Source organism: Ailuropoda melanoleuca, chromosome 9, assembly GCF_002007445.2.
Source record: "Ailuropoda melanoleuca isolate Jingjing chromosome 9, ASM200744v2, whole genome shotgun sequence".
Lineage (NCBI taxonomy): Eukaryota > Metazoa > Chordata > Mammalia > Carnivora > Ursidae > Ailuropoda > Ailuropoda melanoleuca.
Window position 1 is genome coordinate 58,963,158 of NC_048226.1, and position 23,997 is coordinate 58,987,154.

Genomic DNA, 23,997 nt, shown 5'->3' on the forward strand with positions numbered 1-23,997 from the left:
GCTGTCAGAAAAAACGGGCTCTGACTTCAGTCTCAGAGAAGTAGTTTCAGACAGACCAGAGAGGAACAAAGAACATGAATGATGTCTAGGAAATGGGAAAAAGTATATGTAAAGATGAAATGTAGGCACCTTGTTAGGGAGAACTGGAAAAGAGACTAAAGGAGAATAAATAAAGCATCAAGGCTTTGAAAGAGGTAAATAAGGTTAAATTTAACGAGGCAGGAAAATGCAGAGGCTGGAAAGTTTCTGAGCAGGAGTGCTTGGGCTTGGAGATGTTAATCAGGTAGAATAAAGATCAAGAAAAAAGGAAGAAACTGGCAATTGTAATTAGCCTTCCAGGAGGGATACTGGGTGGCTGGGAGGCATGGAAGGGGGTGGGGATTAACTTTTCCCCATACCCCCTTTTGATTTTTCTAAATTTGATGCAATACACATATATTAGCTAGTAATACAGAGATACATACATTATAAATAAATCATATATATCTGAAATATACTGATACATGTATAGAAGACTATCTACAGACTCGAAGTGCCATATAGGTAAAGCTAGGCATCTACTCTTAGTACACTTAAGAGTTCAGGATAAACCCTCATTCTGACCAACCCTGCCCCTGAGGAAAACAACTTCAGCAATTTTCTTATTGGCTTAAAAAATTGTGTCTCTTTTTTACCAACCTCATTCTAGGCATCAACTCAAGGTTAGGATAGTGCCCAGGTATTCTGCATTACTTTTATATGGCTGTCCAACTTGAATGAAAACCTACTTCAGAAATGACTCAGAAATCTCACAGGATCGTGTCGTTTACCCCCAGGATCCATGATCAGTAATAGAATAACAAGGCCCACACATTCCGACCTGCCCAGAGTCCAGGCTCAGACAACACCTGCCAACTGGCCTCATCCTCACACCCTAGGCTCCACCTCATCACCAGGCTATTAGCATCAGTATTTATATTTTAAATTAGTATGCAATTTAAAGGAATTTTTTTTATCTCATAGATCAACAGGTATCCTACTGTTAATCTTGTTTTCAAGAGTTAACTAATGAAATAACTCCATCACTGGGACATTTGGATGGCTCAATCGGTTAAGCTGTGTCTTTGGCTCAGGTCATGGTCCCAGGGTGCCAGGGTGCTGGGATTTGCCTGCATAGGCTCTGTGCTCAGTGCGGAGCCTGCTTCTCCCTCTCCCTCTGCCCCTCCGCCACTCGCCACTCATGCTCTCTCTCTCTCAAATAAAATCTGAAAGAAAGAAAGAAAGAAAGAAAGAAAGAAAGAAAGAAAGAACGAACTCCATCACTATTTTTGTGGGAAGATGTTGAACCTTTGCACTTTCTTAAGCCATGCTTTATTTGTAGTATTGGAAAGCTCAACAGTCGAAGCAAACACTATAATGTTGAGGCAGTCCACCTCCTGCATTAGTGCTACGTGCGGTAACTGAGGCATATGAGGACTTTGGAATTCTTTAAATGTTTTGACATTTAAGGAAAGAGCTGCATTGGAAAACAATTCCTTGGGGGCACTCGGGTCATCAGTCCCTTGTGTGTTCGACACTTGATTTCAGTTCAGGTCATGATCTCAGGGTTGTGAGATTGAGCTCCACATTGGGCTCTGTGCTGGGCATGGAACCTCTCTCTGCCTCTCCCCCTTCCTCTCTCTGTCTCTTTCTAATAAGNCCCCTGGTGCTAAGCACAAGTGAAACATATAGTGGATGTTGGAAAGACAAAATGGAGGATGGAAAGATGGAAGGAAGGAGGGAAGAAAGGAAGGAAGGAAGGAAGGAAGGAAGGAAGGAAGGAAGGAAGGAAGGAAGAGAAAGAAAGAAAGAAAGAAAGAAAGAAAGAAAGAAAGAAAGAAGAAAAGAAAAAAAAGAAAACTCTTCCTTAATAGGGTTGTGACTTACCTGCATTCAAAGTCATAGTATTAAGCTCTCGCTAAGGGCTCAGATATTACATACGAGATTATATAAACAAACAAGTTACAGCAGGCATAGGAGATATAATAAGCCAAAACTGACTGGCACAGGTAGATCCCCAAAGCCAGTTTGGTCACTCTTTGCCCATTTGCCAACTTCCATGTGTAAGATTAAATGCTTTATTATATGAATGAAAGTCTTACATGAATTACCTGATCCCTCTGCCTTATGTTAGTCAGTGGAGAAATCTTTATTGAGCTCCCCACAGATGAGTAATTTTAGAAACTGCGTTAACAGGAAAATATCCTAGGGTGAATAATTGCTCAGTCTCTAAGAACTGTTGTCTCTTCTCTTGGAACTCCTGGCAGGCAGGAAATACCCTGTGTTTTTCTATATGGGCCTAGCACAGTGCTTGCCCTCAAACAGCACACAACTAGAATAAAGAAAATCTTAAAGCAGAGCCTTGATTCAAAACTGAAATTAACTGTGTCCCAATCATGAAGCACTTCCGTATCTGTTACCTCACTCGTTCCTCTCATAACCCCCATGAATGACAACAGCAAGTTTCAGTAAAGATACGCCAAGTGGGTACTAAAATAGAGGCTGAGCTTTAAACCAAGCACAATATTATTAACATGTCTTTATATGTGGTGAAGGCCAGGCACACATTTTGCAGAATTAGAACCCTTGGCCATTTACCCACAAATTATAGATAAGATATTACAAACTCATATGATGGAACTCAACTCTTAAAATATTTTATTGCCCCAGAGTGTAGTACAGACTTGACTCACTATGGCTTTTGCTCCCTTGTATCATTCAGGCCCATGAGTGGTCCTGAAAGACATGGTTTTCATTCTCGGACCTTGTAGCCCTCTCTAAATATACCAAAAATATTCTGGGAACAACTTTTTTCCTATCTGCAATACCAAATATTGGTCCCTTCCTTCGAACTGCGCCTTCAGATCACCTCTTTCCATGTTTTCCCATTAATACTCTACAAAATAATAGGGACCCAATTCGTCATTCACTACCTGTCTGGCAACCGCCATGTTTTAGAATGAATATTACTGAATCTCCTTAAGTATTTCTGTTAAATATTTGTATGTTTATACATATGTACACTCTGCTATGTCTCCAATGTAAACTTTAATAGCTGAGGTATCTCAGGCATTTAGATGTGCCATTTGAGTACTAAGTAAAAATACACACAATGCATTTATTCTACAGAGTTCATCAACTAATAACAAAGAAAATATCAAGAAAGATGCAAATTTATGATATTTGGCTCTTTTGTATTTGTAAGTCCTAGCTTTACTGTAACTCTAGGATATATATCAAAGACATAATTAACAAGAGCTCTCTGATAGCAACGAACTTGAGTTAAGACTATTTGATTAACACAGTTCTATCACCTTCTACTTGTAATACTTGAGGCAGGAACTCTAAGGCTCAGTTTTTCCATCTTTAAAGTGGGAATTTTTGAGTAAAACACTTATCACCATTCCCCCTATACCAGTATTTCCTTTCAGGAGAAGAGTTCTTTCATTGGAATAACATATCTGGCCACGTGCTGCACCATCTATCCTCAGTACTGCTTCCTAGGGGAATAAAAGTATGTACTGTATGGTGATTAACATAATATAATAAAATAAAATTTAAAAAAAAATGTATCTTGATTGACTGGTGAGTTTAGAAACATAGTAGCTCATCCCTTTTCTCTTCCTTTTCTCTTTGGAACCTTCCTGCCTTCGGAGAGAATACATTCTGCCTAACTCCTATTATAATACTGCCTAGATGGGGACAAGCCTCAGCTTGTTCTTCCTATGATTAAGTGGGTACAAGATTAGCAAACCCACTTGGCCAATATCTCTAAATCGTGCTCTCCAAATTTAGTATAAAATAGATATTTTGGTCTCCACCCCCATTTCTCTTTTGCTTGCTTCTCAGTTGGCCCTGATCTTTGAGTAAAGAATATCACTTATTAGCCCCATCATATCTCAATAGGGATAATAGTTACAAAATAAGATTGTCTTATGATATTGTATTTTGTAGAATGTAAAACATTTTTTTATGTGTAAGGAAGTACTATTGCAATTTTAACACTTCTTTTATCTATGTATTTCATAGGAAATTTTTGAGGAGATTCACTCAATGAGAGGACAGAGTTTTGACTAAATCTGCTAGAGGAATAAACTTAATATCTAATTATGTTTGAAATAAAATATCTTCTATCCAATGTTTTTCAGTTGTATATGGTTTCTTTTTTTCATATTTAATAAAATTTTAATTTTCTAAATAGGTAATAGAAAATACTACTGTACTGGATAGAATCTACAACTTAGATAATCATTGGAATACTGGCTGCAAAGATTTTTTAAAATCTGGTACTTTTTTCGCAGCTTTACCTCTGGGAACTATAAGGATTTTTAAATGTGATCTTATAGCTTTGAATATACAAAATCCTGAAATGAGCACACCAGATAATCCTGCATGCTCTTACCCAAAGAACTGCAGACTTTGACTAAGCTATAGCAACATCCTTCCACAGCTTAAAGTGATAGTTATCATCACTGTCACTCATTGTCTTAGGCACTGGTGAACAAAACAGACATGTCACATCTGGCTACGTACTATACGTGTGGTGAGCATAGCATAAAGTATGAAGAAGTGGAATCACAGTGTTGTACATCTAAAACTAAGGTAACATTGTGTGTCAACTATACTAAAAAAAAATGTTTTAAGAAAGAGCATGGCTACATAGTTTTCATATCACTTTTCAATATTTCACAATCCAGCCTTAACAGTCATTTTACAAAGTTGATAATTCTCAAACTAAAACAGGCAAGGTCCTAAATGCTTCATTTTGAAAAAGGAAACAAATATTTGTTGGATATAACCTTGCACACATAATCCTGTTTGATTCTCAAAACACCTTTAAGAAAGGTATTATTATCACCATTTAATAGATGAAGGAACGAAGGTTCATTGAAATTACATGTTACCAAAGAGGTCACGCACATTGGTTAAGGAGGAAGGAGACTTTTTTTTTTTTTAAGATTTTATTTATTTATTTGACAGAGAGAGGCAGTGAGAGAGGGAATACAAGCAGGGGGAGTGGGAGAGGGAGAGGGAGAGGCAGGCTTTCCCGCTGAGCGGGGAGCCCGATACGGGGCTCAATCCCAGAACACTAGGATCATGACCTGAACCGAAGGCAGACGCTTAGCGACTGAGTCATCCAGGCGCCCCAGGAAGGAGACTTTTAACTCACAGCCATTGGATTCCAAAAACCCATATTTTTTTTCTGCTGAAGTGGATCAGTTAATCTCAATTATATTCCAAGTCAAAGTTGTATATAAAGACTTTAGTCATCACCTTTGTAAGTAGCAATGTAGAGAGTTTATCTTTGTGTGTCCCATATTATATATCAAAGATCCATTCACATCATAGACATTCAATAAATGTTAGATTAAATTGTTAATATGTAAAAGAAAAAGCAAATTATACTCAATGGAATTAGTTCCATAAATTTTAAGTTATTCCTAACAGTAAGCTATTATTAAAGAGACATATTGACACTTTACAATTACTAGAATGAACTGCTTTAAAAGATATTCTTGCTCACATATAAAATAACTCTTCATGTAATAGCATGTTGAGCTTTGCCAAATCATTCACTCTCCATCTCTCAGCAGTCGAATACCACTTTGTGAGAGCAGTTGAACAGATTCAGAATGCAGCCATATAATTTTCTTGGTTCAGATCCTGGTTCTGCCACTTAATAGCTTCGGGACTTTACACAAGTAATTAACATTACTGTACCTCAGTTTCTACATCTGCAAAATGAGGACAACAGCATCTAACACATAGTACTGTTGTATTAAATGAGTTACTATATGTAAATTGTTTACAGAGTGTCTGACACATAGCAAACATTAAATAAATGTTCTGTTATAGCTATTGTTGTGGTTATTTTAGAAATTCAGTACCTGATGTCCATATCCCCATAATCCACAAAGAACTTGAAAGATGAGATTATAGAGATTATGACCAGCCAGAGTCTCTTCCTCTGGAGTTCTGGGTGCTGAAATAGCACCAACACCATAGGCAAGGCACTAGGGAAGTCAGAGGAGCCAGCTCTCTGACTGAGATGCAGATAGTGAGCACTCCTGGCTGGGTAACAACTGCTCTATGAACTTGTCAAGGTCCTCTAGTCAAAAACCACCAGGGGTGCAGCTACAGTTCTATGAAGCTGGGTGTATTGACTCATTGCAAGAAGAAATGTATACCATAGGGAACCATGGGGTATCTCAGCAAGAGGATGTTAAAAAAAACTTATTGCAGGACTTGGCCTTGTGTTAGGTTAGCTGGGGGAACATTCAAGAAAACAGACATCTTCCCCACACTGGATGCTGTCTGGAAGCAGGAGTAATTCTCTGATTAAGTATCTTAATCATTCTTATCTGTGAGAGGAATGAAATTGAGCTAAAGTAATCAGTAAAAAAGTGGCAGTCACTCATTATTAGCCAGGAAAGGGGTATATTTACTCTCCTTTCTGGTTTGGACAATGTTCTTACTTTTGTCTGTTCAGACATGTTCATGAAATGGTCTTATTATTTGTCTTGCTCCGTTACAGTCACAAAGCAGTCTTGTCTGAAATTGGTCTTAAATGAAAGTGTTTATACTCAACATGAGAACTTTACAGATTCACTCTGAGTGGCTGGCCAGCTAATAGGCGCTGCCTTTCACTTTCTAGAACTAGATGAGAATGCTTTGCTTGAAGGGCGGGGCTCGCCAGGAAAAGAACAACTATGATTACTATTCACACGTATTGACAGGTTTCTAGTTTATAAAGTCCCTTTATATTGATTGATAATTTGAGCCTCTGAGAACAATCCCAGGAGATTGCACAACTGCAGAAGCCCAATTCATTATGTATTCCATGTGACTGGCACCACCCCAATATGAAGAGTGACTTTTGGAGTTGTGCAATAAGGCTGCAGCATTCTTCTTTACAATTTATGAAAACTGAGTCAGAGAAGCTTCTTGAGTATTCTTTATTTCCCAATAAATCCTAGAGTTCTCTCTGGCAACCTGCTCAGCCACTGACGTTGACCCTTGATTCAGTCATAGTTTCCACTTCCAGACAATTTCTTCAGCCTGTTCTGTTATAATCTAGACTATACTGGCTACCAAACAAAAAAAAAGCTCTGCCTTCTTCTACAACTTTGTGCCTTCCCAAAACAGAATGCTGAAAAGGTTACTGAACTTACAACAAACCTTTTTCACACAGTCACTTCCTAAAGAGAGGGGGGAAAAAAAAGTGTGTGTGTGTGTGTGTGTGTGTTGCCTAAAAAGTTAATATATCGTAGTACATGTTGCTTGCAATGTCAGAATGGCAGACGGAAAAAAATGATTCTGAGTTCTTTTTTTTTTTTTTAAAGATTTTATTTATTTATTCGACAGAGATAGAGACAGCCAGTGAGAGAGGGAACACAAGCAGGGGGAGTGGGAGAGGAAGAAGCAGGCTCATAGCGGAGGAGCCTGATGTGGGGCTCGATCCCATAACGCCGGGATCACGCCCTGAGCCGAAGGCAGACGCTTAACCGCTGTGCCANTTAACCGCTGTGCCACCCAGGCGCCCCGATTTTGAGTTCGGAAGAAATTTTAAAAAGCAGAATATCCTACTAAATTCAGGGCCTGAAATTTTTACATACAAACTGAGCTGCTAATAACATATTTTTCCATAGTCTTGGAAACCTACCAAGTAAAATGTCAAAGGAAAATGGAATTCCCCATGAAATATCCCTTAATAGTGATTTTTCTTGTCCAGCACCGTTTTTTTGAAACTGGAAATTCCCTCTTGCTACTGAATTTCTCTCCTGAAACATTATATAAACTGAAACTGAAAATGGAATACTCTACTGATATAACAGGCAGTTCCCGGAAAGACTAGGGGCTCTGATTCAGATTTGTTCAGGAAATCCTGTCACAGTAACTCACAAACTCTGTGACTTTAGCAATTCATCTAATCTCTCTTTAAGTTATGATGCATGCTTCTCTCCTCTATTACCAGAGAGTACTCTGGACTTCCCCATCAGAACATTTATCACACTCTATGTTCAGATTTCTATCCCACTTGGAACAAAAAAAAGCATTTAGAGGGCAGAGACTGTGTGTATTTTGTTGTCTTTGTACTTCCAGGACCTAAAGTTATGGCACATAAAATATTTGTTAAATTTATTTGTTGCCTTAGGGAAAATGGACTGGAGATCTAGAGAATCAGGAAGGTTTACTTTTCCTTTACATACCTTTTTATAACTTTGAATATTTTACCATGCCAATTTGGTACATATATTTCTTTTTAATTAAAAATAATATTTACATGAAAAGAAGAAAAAGGAGAAAATATTTCTTGCCAATAAATATTTGGTAAAGGGATAGTAGTCACTCAGTACTGTTCAGCTGCCTTTCTTGTTTAAGCATGGGATCAAAGTAGATGATTTTATGGCAAATTATTTTCTCTATCTACTACATAATAACCAAATGTATAATTTGAGGACTAAAGTATAAATTTATTCAGCTGTAACTTTTCTTTTATGAAAAAGTGATAGACCAGCCAGTTCTACCTTAAGTCCAGAACATTCCAGCTTGAAGCTAGATGGAGGAGGACAGTGAGGGGGAAGATCCCCTGGACATTTTGCCTAGCACTGCAGTCAGCTAATCAGAGTTTTAAAAATATAGTACCACTTTTCCTTATATGAATAGCTCTATCAGGGCACCCACCTCATGGAATAAGATAGCTGGGGACTGAGCCATGATGTATTTACTCCTCAGTCCCTTGTCCAAATGCCATGAAATCACCAAAATCCCTAACTTCACCCATTAGCAATTTGTACTTTTTAGCAAACAAGTTTCCCTGCATGGATTACTTCCAAAGATTTTGATCACTGATCATCTTACTCTGACTGATCACGATAAATCCTTTGGTCTTTCTAAAGGACTTCTGTTTCTTTAGCCACATAACTCAGATCATGCTGATACAGAAAGATCTGAATCAGATTTTACATACTAATTAATGTTTTCTGCCAAATTATGTTTTATATTTGCACTTTTAAAAACTTAACAGAAAGGGCCACCTGAGTGGCTCAGTCAGTTAAGCATCTGCCTTGGGCTCAAGTCATGATCCCTGGGTCCTCAGATGGACCCTTCTTCAGTGGGGAGTCTGCTTCTCTCTCTGCTCCTCCCCACCTTCCCCCACCTCCTGCTCTCTCTCTCAAATAAATAAATAAAATCTTTTAAAAATAAATAAATAACAAAAAATAAAATAAAATAATCTTAAAAATATGATTTGTTCCGATGAGCAAATAAAACAAGCACTTTTCCCAGGCTATAATCTAAAATGTTAAAAAAAAATTCCTAAAGCAATCTAAGTTAGAAATATTTTCTACATAGTAATTTATTTGGTTAATTAATGAAGCGGGGTCTCTAGTAGTTACCTCTAGACTCTGAACTTGATTTGTTCTGGTTCACATTTTTGTTGAATTGAAAACACAGAAGGGAATGAACATAGCATCTATTGCGGGTATGCCACATATTAATCATTTTATATGCCTTATCTTACTTCATATTTATAAACTTTGTTAGAGCACTAATTTCACAAAGGGAGAGAATAAGCCTTAAAGAATTTAAACAGGTTGCCCAAAGTTACCCAGTTCATACATCAAGAAGCAGAGAACTGAAGTCAAACATGTATAATCCCAAACATCACATTTCCAGAAGAGCCAATACAGCAAAGTACAGATTTAAGAGAATCATGGAAGGCTGGAAGAATGGACCTACAAAGATACAGTAAAATTTATATGAATAAACTCAAAAATTGAACATGGATCTACAAATGAGATATTATGATATATTTACTAGACAACTAAAATTAAAAATAGTGAAAATGCCAAATGCTGGCAAGGATGCAGAAAACTAGAATCCCTCCTCTATTGCTGGTGTGGATGTAAAATGGCAGAGTTGCTTAGAAAATAGTGTGGCAGGGGGCGCCTGGGTGGTGCAGTCGTTAAGCCTCTGCCTTCAGCTCAGGGCGAGATCCCGGCATTCTGGGATTGAGCCCCACATCAGGCTCTTCCTCTAGGAGCCTGCTTCTTCCTCTCCCACTCCCCCTGCTTGTGTTCCCTCTCTCGCTGGCTGTCTGTCTCTGTCAAATAAATAAATAAAATCTTTAAAAAAAAAAAAAAAGAAAAGAAAATAGTGTGGCAGTTTCTTTTTAAAAAACTCAGAAATAGGGGCACCTGGGTGGCTCAGTAGGTTAAGTGTCCGACTCTCAGTTTCGGGTTAGGCCATGATACAAGGGTCCTGGGATGGAGCCCCACACTGGCTCTGTGCTCAGCAGGGAATCTGCTTGGGATTCTCTCTCTCCCTGTCCTGCCCCTCCTCACTGCGCTCTCTCTCTTTCTCTCTAAAATAAATAAAAACAAAAACCTGAGAAATAACGATGTATGTCCACACAAAAAACTGTACATAACTATTCATAGCAGCTTCATTTGTAATAGCTAAAATCTGGAAACAACTAAAATGTCCTTCAATAGGTTACTGGTGAAACAACTTTGGTATACCAAAACCACGGAATACTGTTCAGCAATAAAAAAGAAACAACTACCGATACAAGAAACAACTTGATGGATCTCAAAGGCATTACTCTAAATAGCAAATCCAATCTCAAAATATCACATAGATATCACTAACATAACATTTGTGAAATGAGAAAATAATAGATATGGAAAGCAGATTAGTGGTTACTAGGCTTTAAGGATAGAAGTGGGTAGGGTGGGGGGAGGAAGATCTTTGTAGTCATGGAATAGTTCAGTGTTTTGACAGACAGAAATGGTGGTACAGGAATCTATGCATGTGATAAAATGATACAGAGCAATTACGCACATTGGATGAATGTTAAATTGCTAGTTTTGATATTATATTTTAATTATGGAAGATCTTTGCAACTCCCTGTGGCTCTATTTTTATCCCAAATAAAAAAGTTTGTAAAACTTGTACCTGGGGCTCTTAGTTTCCTGGGGCTGCCATAAGGAAGAACCACAAACTTGATGGCTGAAACCACAGAAATGTATTCTCTCACATTTCTGGAGGCTAGAAGTTCAAAATCAGGATGTTAACAGAGTTGGTTCCTTCTGAGGACTGTGAGAGAGAATTTGTTCCACGACTCTCCTCTAGCCTCTGGTAGCCTTGGGCATTCCTTAGCTTGTAGATAGTTTTCTTCCCGTGTCTTCACAATATCTTCATTTTATATATGCCTGTCAGTGTCAAAATTTCCCCTTCTTATAAGGATACTAGCCATATTGGATTAGGCCCCATCCTAATGACCCCATCTTAACTTGAGGCAGAGACCTGTTTCCAAATATGGGTAAATTCGCAGGTACTGGGGGGGGTTAAGACTTCAAAATCTGTTTACAGTACACAATTCAACCCATAACACTACATCTAAAGGCATCAACTGCACAAATGCAGGAGAGAAAACCAAATCTAAAGGCAGTTTATATTAAAAACAAACAAAGAAACAAGTTAACAAACAAAAGCTCCAGTTTTAGTTGACCACAGGTCCAATCTAAATTAATAGTTTAACAAGAATGCTTAAAAAAACATTATATTCCATTGTACTTATAGATTCAGATCAGAGACAGGCATAGCCACATATCCCTCTCGCCTATCAAACTTCATACGGAACTTTCTAATCCATTTGGATTTAGGGGAATACTGGTGAAGTTAAGTAGATTCATAGAAAAACCACTGTGAGTCTGAAAATAGAGTTGAAATAAACAAGATACATTAAGATGCCAAAACTAAAGATGACATAACTGCTTTAAAGTATTCATTTTTTAAATCCCTCGTATCACCTTAAAAAGTGGCATCCCCTTTAGGGGCACCTGGGTGGCGCAGTCTCTTAGGTATCAGCCTCTTGGTTTCAGCTCAGGTCCTAAGATCTCAGAGTTTGTGGTCTCAGGGTCGTAAGATCAAGCCCCAGGTTGGGCTCCATGCTCAGGGCAGAGTCTGCTTAAGACTCTCTCTCCCTCTCGCTCTGCCCCTCCCCACTGAGCGTGCTTGCTCTCTCTCTCTCTCAAACATATAAATAAATCTTAAGAAAGAAAAAAAAAAGTGGTATCCCCTTTGTGTTTGTCGAATGAATGACAAAGCTCAAATTGTCCAGGTAGAAGAATTAGGTCTATTCAATACAGCATAAGCAGCTAATGTGAAGACCAGAAGAACTTCGTAAAACTCAGAATGTTAGAGAGTTTTAATAATAGAATTTCAAATCAATCAATGGAAACATCTTGTTCAAATGTAGTTTATTCCCTATTGTCAGGAAATGCTCAAAAGAAGCTAAGCAAGCCTTTACTAGGTATTCATTCAATGGGAGATTGTACTAGCATCTTCAAACTTTTTTCCTTTTTTTTTTTTTTTAACTTTTCAGCACTTTCACAGAAAGGTATATTAATTTAACTTCTTAGGAATTTTTAAAAATAATTTCCCCTTTTTCTGAATGCTAAATGAGAAAGGTGCAACTTTCAATAGAAAAATGTTTTGAGAAACCTGTTATTATCAATACTATATTAATAGGTTGATTTTAATGTTCTTTATTAATAATTCTAGTATGAGAACTGTTTACTTTTTTCCAATTGAGATGAAGCATTTTGTTTAATTTGGCTTAATTATCAGAAAAAGCATCACTTATCAACAATTTTAAAATAACATGTTCAATTTTAGGATGGAGCACAATTAGAATGCTAAATGAGAAACATCATGGTGCTCATTAACTGCAAAATTGTGTGGTTCTCTGACTCTCCGTAACAATAGACTCCACATCATCACAGAGTTTATCAGGTATTTTTTGGGATTTTTTGGGAGGAAAAGGTACCAAATGTATCCCAAATGTTAGTTTTCCCATGCAAACTGTTCATTGTTATGCAACTATAGAGACCTCCCCAGGATTTGTATTATTAAAACTTACTTGGAGCTTTCAGACTGAAAAAGAGAAAAAATTAGAATATGAGATGTTTGAAATTCTTGGATTTGTACATTAAGTGCTTTATTTTTTAATTTTTTCCATCTTTTTTCTAATGAAAAAATAGAGATTTCAAGCCTCTATTTCATGAAACAGCACCTGCCGTATAAATAACCTTAATTCTCAGTAAATGGAAAAACAAATCTTAATGTGATTTTACAGAATGTTTTTAAAGATTTTATTTATTTATTTGTCATAGAGTGATTTTACAGAATTTTGAACAGATAAATTCAAAATACAAATATGATACTTGTTTTTTCACCTAATTTGTGTATTCTCATTTTTCCTCATTTAGTTGATATAATTCAGCATCGGTATTCTTTAAGTTTTCTGTCTTTAGCCAATTAATTATGGGAATTAATTAAACAATACATATATGACTAAGAATACATTTTTAAACTTTGTCATGGTGAATACATTCATGAAGCCTAAAGGTCTGAGGTGTGATAAATAAACTGAATCAATTACTTACAAGTTTTGCAATAAAAAGAATCTTAGCATTTAAATGAGTTTAGAAGCACTGATCATCAGGCCAACATTGCACCCTCTATCTCTAAAGAAAATGAAAGCAACTTTGTGGAGGAATAGCACTCTTACCGTCTGCAATAAAAAATTTGGTAGAACCTCAATGAAGAGCAATTCGACAATATTATTTGACAATATAAACCAAAATTGCAAATGGGCATAACTCTTTGGTCCAGCAATTCAGCTTCTAGGAATTACAAATGTAAATATACTTGCAAGTACAAATGACATATGTAAAGATTATTTATTGCAGCATTATTTTTAATAGCAAATACGTGGAAACAATCTAAGTGTTCACTAATGGGGGACAAACTATAGCATAAAGAAAGGATGAGGAAACTTATGCATTCACATGGAAAGATATCCAAGATAGACTGTAAGTAAAAGACAAGCAAGGTGAACAGGCTATAGTGTGAAACTAATTTCATAAAGTGAGAAACATAATATACATCCACATACATATTTTATATTTAAACCTATTAGCTTTTTATTGAAGTATAACAATATACAGAAAAGTGCATGTTAAGTGTAACCTCAAAGACTGTTCATTAAGTGAACACACCCATGTAACTGGCACCTACTAGAGTCTAGGTCCTAAATCAAGAAACAGAATGTTACTATCACCCCAAAAGTCTCATCATGCCCCTTCTGGTCACTACCTTTCTCTCTACTAGAGAAGTCAGTATCCTGATTTCTAAAATCATAGATTAGTTTTGTTTATTTTTATACTTAATAGAAATGAACTCATACAAATATATACTCTTTCGTGTCTGATTTTTTTCATCCAACATTATATTTGTGTGATTCATCAATACTGTTGTACATTGTCCAATCTCATTGCTGTTTAGTGTTCCATTGTGTAAATGTGCCACAATTTATTTACCCAATTCTACAGTTTATGGGTATTTGGATAATTTCCAGTTTGACGCTATTATAGATAGCACTGTTATGAACACCCTAGCCTTCGCGTGTACATGTTCACATACCTAGAGGAAGAATTGGCGTGTCATAGAATCCGCATAGCCACAATTTTAGTAGAAACTGCTTCATAGTTTGCAAAATTCATTGTACCAACTGACACTCCCACCAGCAGTGTATGAGAGTTCCAGTTGCTGCAAATCCTCACCCACACTTGGTATATTCAGTCTTTCTAATTTTTAGTTAGTATTTGTGTAGTGTATCACACTGTGGTTTTTAACTTGTAGTTCCCTGATAACTAACAGGGTTCAACACCTTCATTTTCTATTTTCTATTTAGATAGTCCCTTTTGTGAGGTATTTAGGTCTTCTGCCTAGTTTCCCATGGGATTATCTGTTTTATACTTTTAAATATTGAACCATGTGCATATATTACTTATTAAGCACTGTAATTAAAATATAAATTTTATAGAGTTCTATGCTTCATGTTCTCTCCTTCTTGGAGATTTATAATAAATCAATATTACCAAAGCTCTGAAAAGTCTTACCCTTTTCACCATTACCAGTTTGTAGAAATGTTGTTTCTGTTTTTGCACAATTTTTATTTCTCATAGAAAAATTGCTTTTCACTTAGATTTTTTAAGTTCTCTCTCCAATTTTATCACATATTTCATTAGACCTATCAAACATCTATCAATATAATTTCCCCAAAACTCAAAGTTAGATAACCTATAAAATCAATTACTGTTAACTAGAGCTTTTCCCCTTGGAATCTGCCATCCCCTGCTCCAATGAAAAAACGTTGCTCTCTAATTCTGCCACATCCTGGGGTTTACCTTTACATCCTTCTGGTCCTTTTTTCTGGAGCCCATGTCTTTCTTGATTTATTCCCGCGTTTTGTTGGAGCTCATCCTCCAGTAGCTTTCTTTCAAAAAGAAAAGAAAAGAAGAAAAGAAAAGAAAAACGTGGATGGAAAGAAAGGAAACATTTGCATCTTTGTATATGTGAAAACATTTTTATTCTGTCCTTATACTTGATGTTTGGCTGACTATAAAATTGTAGGTTGGAAGCTACTGTCTTTCAGAATTTGAAGAAATTTCAATACACTGTGTTTTAGCATGAATGTGTTATTGTTGAGAAATCTAATGCCATTCTAATCCCCATCCCTTTATTCTTGCTTCTTCCTTCTGAAAACCTGTAGAATCTTCTATTTGTTCCTAGGGTTCTGACCTTTTTAATGATGTGCTTACATACAGGTCTTTTTTCATTCACTAAGGGTACTTGGTGGCCCTTTCAATATGGAGACCCCTGTCCTTCAATCCTACCAAAATTTCTTCAATTATTGTTTTGATGCTCCCTTCCTATTTTTTGTTCTTTTTCTGGAACACTTAGTTTATTAAATGACTGGGAAATTGAATGAATGAATGAATGAATGAATGAATGAATGAATGAATGGAGAAAAGTTTTCTGAGCACTTTTTGCAGCAAAATGTTTGTTAAGCAATAAAGCACAGAGTACCAGACCACATCTTTAAAACTAAATATTTTATCTTAAATGATCAAAATTTTAAAATACAGTGTTTCATCACAACTTCCCAGTATTGTAAAATATAACATTGCTACTCTCATTTCAGGCAACACAAAAACACAGGAAACATTTGTTCTCTGCTGACAGAAATCCCCTATTCAAGTAAGGCATTCCTTATTACTGTGGCCTTAGAACTCATTAAAATGCCTAGTATGGACTTAGTATTGTATACAATATTTGCACTCACACTCTACAAAATAATCATCCAAGCAGAGAGGTGTTTTCTAAGGTAAAAAACGGAAAGATGTTTGGTTGTTAAAAATGAAATGCATTCCTCCCAGATCTATGAGAAAGAAATTTTTGCAGTCTTACCTGGAATCAGAGGGACTGACTCTTCTCAAAGTTATTTTTCAATCTCCACATAGTTATGGACGCAAGAGAGGAGAGAGAAAAGTAGATTCCACATGGAGAAGCATGGAACAGGAGCTAAACACCAGAACTTGCAAACAGACTCAGACTCTCTGACAGGGTTTATCACCCACCTCTCACTCCTGACGCACCTGGAAGAAACGGATGACTGGAATCCAGGTAGGCAGGTGAATTTACACCCTACCTGACTCGCAAGGCTCATCCCTGCCAAATTCCCGAAGTCGCCACCACGCCCACCCCTCACCAGCGCGTCTAGCGCAGGCGCGGCGTCAGTAATCTGGTGCCCCCACCCACACCCCGCCACCCCCGGGGTCTGGCGACTGCCTCACCCTACGCGGCTCCGAGGAGATTCCTCCCCGGTGTGAGAGCACGTTGACCAATATCAGACAACAGGCTGCTGAAAGGAACTTTTTTTTTCCCCTCAGAGAAAACTTTTCCGAACCTGGAAGTTGGGGGGAGATAAGACAGAACGAATGTCCCTGGCTCCCTTCTCCTCCCCTAGCCCCCGCCCCAGCCCCGCGGGTGTCGCCCAGAGCGTGGGGGCCGCGCCACGTGGCGGAGACCCCCGGGCCCAGGCGCGAGCCAGTGAGGAGGGCCGCCGTCCGGGTCCCCTCTCCCCGCCTCAGTCCGCCGCTGACGTCGCCTGAGAAGTTTGGGGAGGGAGGAGCTCGGACCGCCCGGCTCGGGTGGCTGGCGCGCCTGGGAGGGCCAGGTCGGGGGAGGAAGCTCCTCCTCGACGCGTAACCCTGGCAGAGTTGACTCCAGTCCCCAGAAAAGTCCGCTCCGGCCCCAGAAAAGCAACGGCTGGCGTGGGCCGCGCGGGGCATGGGCTGCCTCGTGACCTAGCGTCCCGCGGCGGGAAGTGCCAGGCCGCTCCGACTCCGGCATAGGGGGGGGCGGGGGCGGGCGCCCGAGCGCAGCTGAGGAGCCCCGGAAGCCGCCGAAGCGGCGGGCACACCCAGACAGGCCCGCGGCCTGAGCGCCCGCGCCGCCCGCAATCATGAACCGGGAGTCTATCTGCAGCGCCCTGCCCACCATTCCCTGCCACAAGCTCGCCGACCTGCGCTACCTGAGCCGCGGCGCGTCGGGCACCGTGTCGTCCGCCCGCCACGCAGACTGGCGCGTTCAGGTGGCCGTGAAGCAGCTGCACATCCACACCCCGATGCTCGACAGGTAGGGCGCCCGCGCGAAGCCCCGCACACCAGCCCGGGACAAGCGGGCTCTAGAGCCCAAACGGCGGGGACGCCGGGGGTCGGCCCCACCCCTCATTACCTCTGCGCAGCGCTTCAAGGCTAGGGGCTCGCGTGGTGGGGGGAACTGGCTTCTCCGGAGATAGAGCCGTCGCATTCCTCTGCTCACCTCTTCTCTCCACTGCCCTCTCCTTCCCCGTGCCTCTTACTCCTGGGCTTCCTCTCTCCAGACACCAAAAGTCAGGGTGTTTCTGTGTGGGCCTGCGGTTGTTTTTGTTTTGTTTGTGGTTTATTACATACGGTCATGAAAGTTTAGATACCACAGTCAACTTGGTTGAGTTTCTCCTCTCACTCTCGCTGGGAAGCCTGTTCCCAGGGGGGTAAGTGTATTATTTTGCTAACAGTACGCTGAATCAGAAGACAATTGACCAGAAATTTTGCATGTCTCTCACATCCTGAACAATTTCCGTGCACTGTCCAGGTTTTAAGGGAAAGTTAGTATTAGTTTCTGTTTCCAGACATTCCAGTCCTGTACCGTTGACCTGTGATCAAATGTATTAGTCGGTGGGTCTGGTCACTAGTCTTGTGTATTTGCCTTCCAGTGGAGATTTAACTGCATTCAGTCCTTACCGAGTTAACATCCATGATTGCCACACTCTCCTCTCCTCCCCCTATATCTAATGTCAGAATTGATCATGCTAGGTGCCTGATTGGTCAGAGGCTGTTAGTATCCAGTGTCAAATAAATCCCTCAGCTTAGGCCCTGCCAGTGTTACTGGACTTTCATCTGCCTGTAGCTTTACTTTGCTGTCTTCCTATCAGGCTTGGATGGGCCAGATCTCACAGTAAATTTGACACACCTCTGGAGAATGTACCCATTTTTTGTATATCATAATCCAGATCTAGTGATAGATAAGATGTAGTGTCTGTTTCACCTGGGCCTTGAGATCTGTGGAGCAAGTGCTTGGCAAATGTGTGTATGTGTATATAGTCAAGTTTGAAGAGTGGTGGTTGGTTAGAAAGGCTGAAAATATTTTAGAATCAGCTATGTAAATTTATGGATATCTAACCCTGATGGACCCTTTCGATATTCTGAAGCAAGTTGATCTTCCCGTTTTGGACGCTGCTCCTCAAGATTTTAATTTATCCAAGTTTTGTGCTATTTGAGAGCAAAGGAATGAAGAGGGAGTTCTCTTTCTATTCTTATTAACAATTTTCATAACCTAAAACTCTTCAGTAAATTGGTAGGAAATTCTGTTGTCAAAGAAATCATAAGGACCAGTTAAACCCTCTGGCATTACTGCATCAGGTTCTTTCTTCCACCTGTTACCTAAGATGTTAACATTAGCAGTTTTCATGTAATCTGAGCATAGGACTGGGCTATGCAGTTGACTCACAGGGTGTCCATTTCCTCACTTAAAAAGTGGGAATAATAAATGCATGTATTTGGGCTCTGGTGTGGAAAAGGTTTGCATTGTTCTTTACATTTCGCCTCTGGCATTACTGCATCAGGTTCTTTCTTCCACCTGTTACCTAAGATGTTAACATTAGCAGTTTTCATGTAATCTGAGCATAGGACTGGGCTATGCAGTTGACTCACAGGGTGTCCATTTCCTCACTTACAAAGTGGGAATAATAAATGCATGTATTTGGGCTCTGGTGTGGAAAAGGTTTGCATTGTTCTTTGCATTTCTTCTCTGGAAGAAAAATAAGTTTCTGGGCAGTTACATGTTCTTATTTTAGTGATTGGTGAGTCATTCTCCGTAACCTGACTTCTGCTCAATGAGTGGGCCTTCCCCAACAGTCTCCCAACTCTTTATGTGTAGATGAGTCTGATTGGTTTTTCAAACACCGTGTGGATGACGTAACTGTTTTGCGACTGAAGTTTTGATTTGGGTCATTTTGGTAATATGCCTATGAAAGCTGTATTTAACTTTTTGTTTTTAAAAATCTAAAAGCTATTTTAGACCTATTTATTCTTGGCTTTTTCTGTTNTTTTTATTGGACAGAGATAGAGACAGCCAGCGAGAGAGGGAACACAAGCAGGGGGAGTGGAAGAGGAAGAAGCAGGCTCATAGCGGAGGAGCCTGATGTGGGGCTCGATCCCAGAACGCCAGTATCACGCCCTGAGCTGAAGGCAGACGCTTAGCCGCTGTGCCACCCAGGCGCCCCTCTAAAAGCTATTTTAGACCNAATCTAAAAGCTATTTTAGACCTATTTATTCTTGGCTTTTTCTGTTTTGCCACTCAATCTTCCTGAAATCTGACTTCAAGAACTTTCCTTGATCCTTTCTCTGATCAAGCAGTAAATGGAAAGAACAGAGGCTTTGGAGGCCACAACTGCAATTCAAATCTGACTCCAACCCTGCCACTTAATGTTGGCCTGACTATTAGAAAATTATTTATCCAAGCCTCTGTGCCCTCATCTAAAGTGGTGTTAAGGTAATCAACTTTAGAGGGTTGGTCTTCGGATGGTAGTACATTTAAGTGGCTGACACATAATAGGATCACAGTAGAAGGAAGAATGCCTAATACTCTTAATGAGAGAAAGAACAAGTATATTAAGTATCACTGAGACTTCGCCAGCATGCTCTCTCTATAGGCTTTTTTTTTCCAGTGTATCCAGAAATCTTCAAGTCCATCCTCTGTCTCCCTGCAAGAGTGCTAAACAGTAAGGTGTAGTTTTTGTTGACCTCCATCTCTTACTGTTTCAATTTAGGGAAGATAAGTTTAATTAAAATAGGTCTCATAAACTGAATAATAGTTTGCCTCATAGTTGGAGTATTAAGTGGCTGAAGAACAGGGAGAAGGAAAAAAGGTTTTTACTTTATGTCCTCTTGTAACTCTTGAATTTTAAAACATATAAATATATTACCTACTCAGAACATAAATAAGATTTTTTTGCTTTATCTTGCCTTTTGTTGCTTTTAGAGCAAGCCTCATAGTCTGGTGTGGAATGTCTGTTGTTTTCAACAGCCATTCATCCAGAACTTGAGTGGTTTAAGCACCAACTAATCATCGCTTACCCAATAAACTTCTGGAGATGTTTCTATTCTGTTATTGCGGCTACCAACACATCTGTCCATGTTAAAAAACAGTGACATCTCCAATTCCCTTGCTTTTTTTTTTTTTTTTTTTTTAATATGTCTACCTTAATCACCACTGCCTGGGCATTCTATTCAGCTAGTGTTTTTCTTTCCATTTTCACTGTGACCTTTATAGTTTCAGACTCTCATTGCTTCACATCTGTAATTAGTGTTGTAATATTCTAATACCTGACTTTCAAACTCTGCCCATTTCTGCTGATCCTACATCCTTCTGCCAAGTTAATCATCCTAAAATTTTGTTCTGCTCATGTCATTACTCTGCTCAAAAACCTGCAATCACAATTTGGTAACTACCAAAAAGAGTATAAATACCCTCACAGGGCTTTAGGGCTCTGAGATGAGGGTCTAGCCTACCCTATCACCTTCATTCCTTTCACATGCTCTACTAGGTATCCTGATTCATATTAAATAATCTGCCATCTTCCAAACACAACCTTCACTGTAACTTCCTTGAATACATTTGATACGTATCTATTACGTGCCAGGTCCTGTTTCAGGTCCTAGGGACACACAGATGAGAAAGAAAGGCAGAGTCCTTCCATCTTGGAGGCCATATCCATCTTGGCCCTTTTACCAATGGTTGATATTCTATCTGCCCTTAAGTACAGTTGAAATCCCTCTTTAAAGACTATCAACTCCCCTAGCCCAAAGTTTACTCTTTTTTCTGAGTTCCCCATAGCTCTCTATTTATTCATTTGCTTCTTACTTACTTACTTAACTTGCTTGCTTATTTATTTATTTGTTTTTGGTGACACCACATTCTGCCTTATGTTTTAAGTATGTATTTTATTTGCTTTCCTTTTTTTAACTTTATTGGGGAATAATTGGCAAATGTAATTATGTATATTTAAAGTGCGCAACATGATTTGATAGACATATACATTGTGAAATGATTGCCAAGATCCAGATAATTATCACATCCAAAGAAGACCTACAAATGGCCAATAGGTATATATGAAAAGTTGTTCAACATCACTGATCATCAGGGAAATGCAAATCAAAATCACAATGAGTATTTATTTTTATTAAAAAATTTCTTGGCATCTTGAGGAACGACTATGTTTATCTTTATATTCTCCATAATGTTGAGCATAGTTCTTTATTCATAATAAATGTTCAATATTTATTTGTTTTGTGAATGAATAAATAAATAAACCTGGGATCCAGAGGTGCCCCAGGGATCTGTTATAAGCATTTACCTGTTCTAAGTGTTCTTTTCCTGAGTTCCATTGTATAATTTCTAAGCATTTTTGACGCTTATGCAACTATTATCATCTTGTCATTTAAATCTACAGCATTTAAATGTATTATTTAAATATTTGGAAAAAATGCACATGGTATGAAACCATGAAATTTAATATAATACTCTAATCAAATATAATCTGGTACAACATAAACTTTAATTCAAACAGCAATAATTCTAATATCAATAGACTTTATAAACTTACTCGAATATTGTGTCCTTTCCCTTTCCTAGGAAAGTACAATAATAATAGCCTGTGTATATAGCACTTTTTTCTGTCAATGGCTCAGAGCAGTTATTATGGTCTCTAAACAGACCTGTGGAATGTACAGGGCAGGTATTATACCTACTTTAAATATGAAGAAACTAAGGGACAGAGAAGTTGCATAATTTACACGAGGTCAATTAATGGGAAAAAATCTAGTCAATGTTATAGGCATGATTATTGTGTATTTTTCATTACTTTGAAATAATTATGCATTTTCTTTCTTTAGTGAAAGAAATGATGTTTTAAGAGAAGCTGAAATTTTACATAAAGCTAGATTTAGTTACATTCTTCCAATTTTGGGAATTTGCAATGAGCCTGAATTTTTGGGAATAGTTACGGAATACATGCCAAATGGATCATTAAATGAACTCCTACATAGGGTAAGTATCGTGCATTTTTAGTATCTATAATTCTGTTATTCAAGCTATCTAGTGTTTTGGCTTTACATATGATCAGAGTATTTGGAGAGATATATGAGTCAAAATAAGAATAATGGAAAACAATTGCAGTGGTAAAGTTAGACAATTTATGGCTTCTTTTGTGTTGTTAAAAATGCCAGAGAGTCAGGCCAGGACTGAGGTTATTTTGCTTAGTTACTGTTCCTGAGGTTTAAACTGAATTCCAGTAACCACATGTATATATACAGAGGTAGTAGAGGGAGAGAGAAGAGATCAATTCTGGGCACTATGTAATCTTCTGTTAGTTAAGCCATATTTTATTTCATGTTAAAAACAATTTAGGACTCAAATTAAATGTTAATAATACCAGTCCATAAAGTTCTGAATAGGCCAAATAAGTCTATCTCTGAGTACCAAATACATTGGTTTTTCCAATAATAGACAATGGCATGAGCCATTTACCTTTTTATCAAGGTACTGGTTACTCTGGGTTTGTTTGTGAATCCCATCAGTAAGCAAACTGGAGGGGTGGGTCCTCATTCTTATCAGTAAGCAAATTTGTGGATCCTTAATCTCAAACTGTGTGTATTCATCTTTTGTTGTTTGCTTGATCTTATATTATGAATTCCATCTACAACCTGCAGTTTCTCTCAAGAAATCTTTTTTAAATCACTCAGTCTGTTTTGTAAGTGTTGGTATAGTTAAAACCTGGTAACATGATCTGTAAAATCCAATTATTGAATGCTCCTAAATTCTGATACATCACAATGTTCTGTAAGCAAAGGAGAGAATGGATGCCATTGTCAGCCATCCATGGAGTGACTTCCTCTTTATTTCAGAGTATATCACTTTCTATTTATGACAGGACCATCTGAGACAAGGACAGAGTACAGTAACTGGTGTCTGTGTATAAGATTTGTATAACTAATACAGCAATCAAGATACAAATATTATTTAAGCACAATTTCCTTTTTTTAAAAAAATGAATATAAGTATAAATTCTAATATTTTCTTCCCATACCCCAGTACCCATTAGATAGTCTGATACCCAGAATTGGAGCCCATTAGAAATTATAGATCCTCCTTCAGGGGACTGCTAACTCCTAGAAGGAATCGTAACATATAGAATGAGTGTTCTTCTACCTCTGTCTGCATGACCAGAAGCCTCCATGTGATACTATACTGCACAGAGGCCTCCTGACTCCTTTGAACTACATAATTTTCAGAAGAAAATTACTTTTTTACAGAATAACAAATTCAGTTACTCACTGGTATGGAGGTCTGTGTATACCAGAGGAAATAATGTTTTATGTGTCTTTTGGTTTCCTCTGTTGTATTATTAGAGTGGGATTTATCTTGAAGTACTCTCCCCCAACCTCAAAGAAGATTGTTGCA

At 38.4% G+C, this 23,997-nt stretch overlaps 1 protein-coding gene across 1 annotated transcript in view; it reads left to right on the top strand.

Annotated features, from left to right (window-relative positions):
- Positions 1 to 17,134: 17,134 nt before the first annotated feature.
- The window catches only part of RIPK2 (receptor interacting serine/threonine kinase 2), a 32,830-nt gene continuing 25,967 nt past the window's right edge, over positions 17,135 to 23,997 (top strand). Inside the window, exons 1-2 of the mRNA XM_019803865.2 lie at positions 17,135 to 17,571; positions 22,431 to 22,584. Coding sequence (XP_019659424.1) covers positions 17,399 to 17,571; positions 22,431 to 22,584 — 327 coding nt within the window. The 5' untranslated portion in view covers positions 17,135 to 17,398. The remainder of the gene's footprint in view (positions 17,572 to 22,430; positions 22,585 to 23,997) is intronic.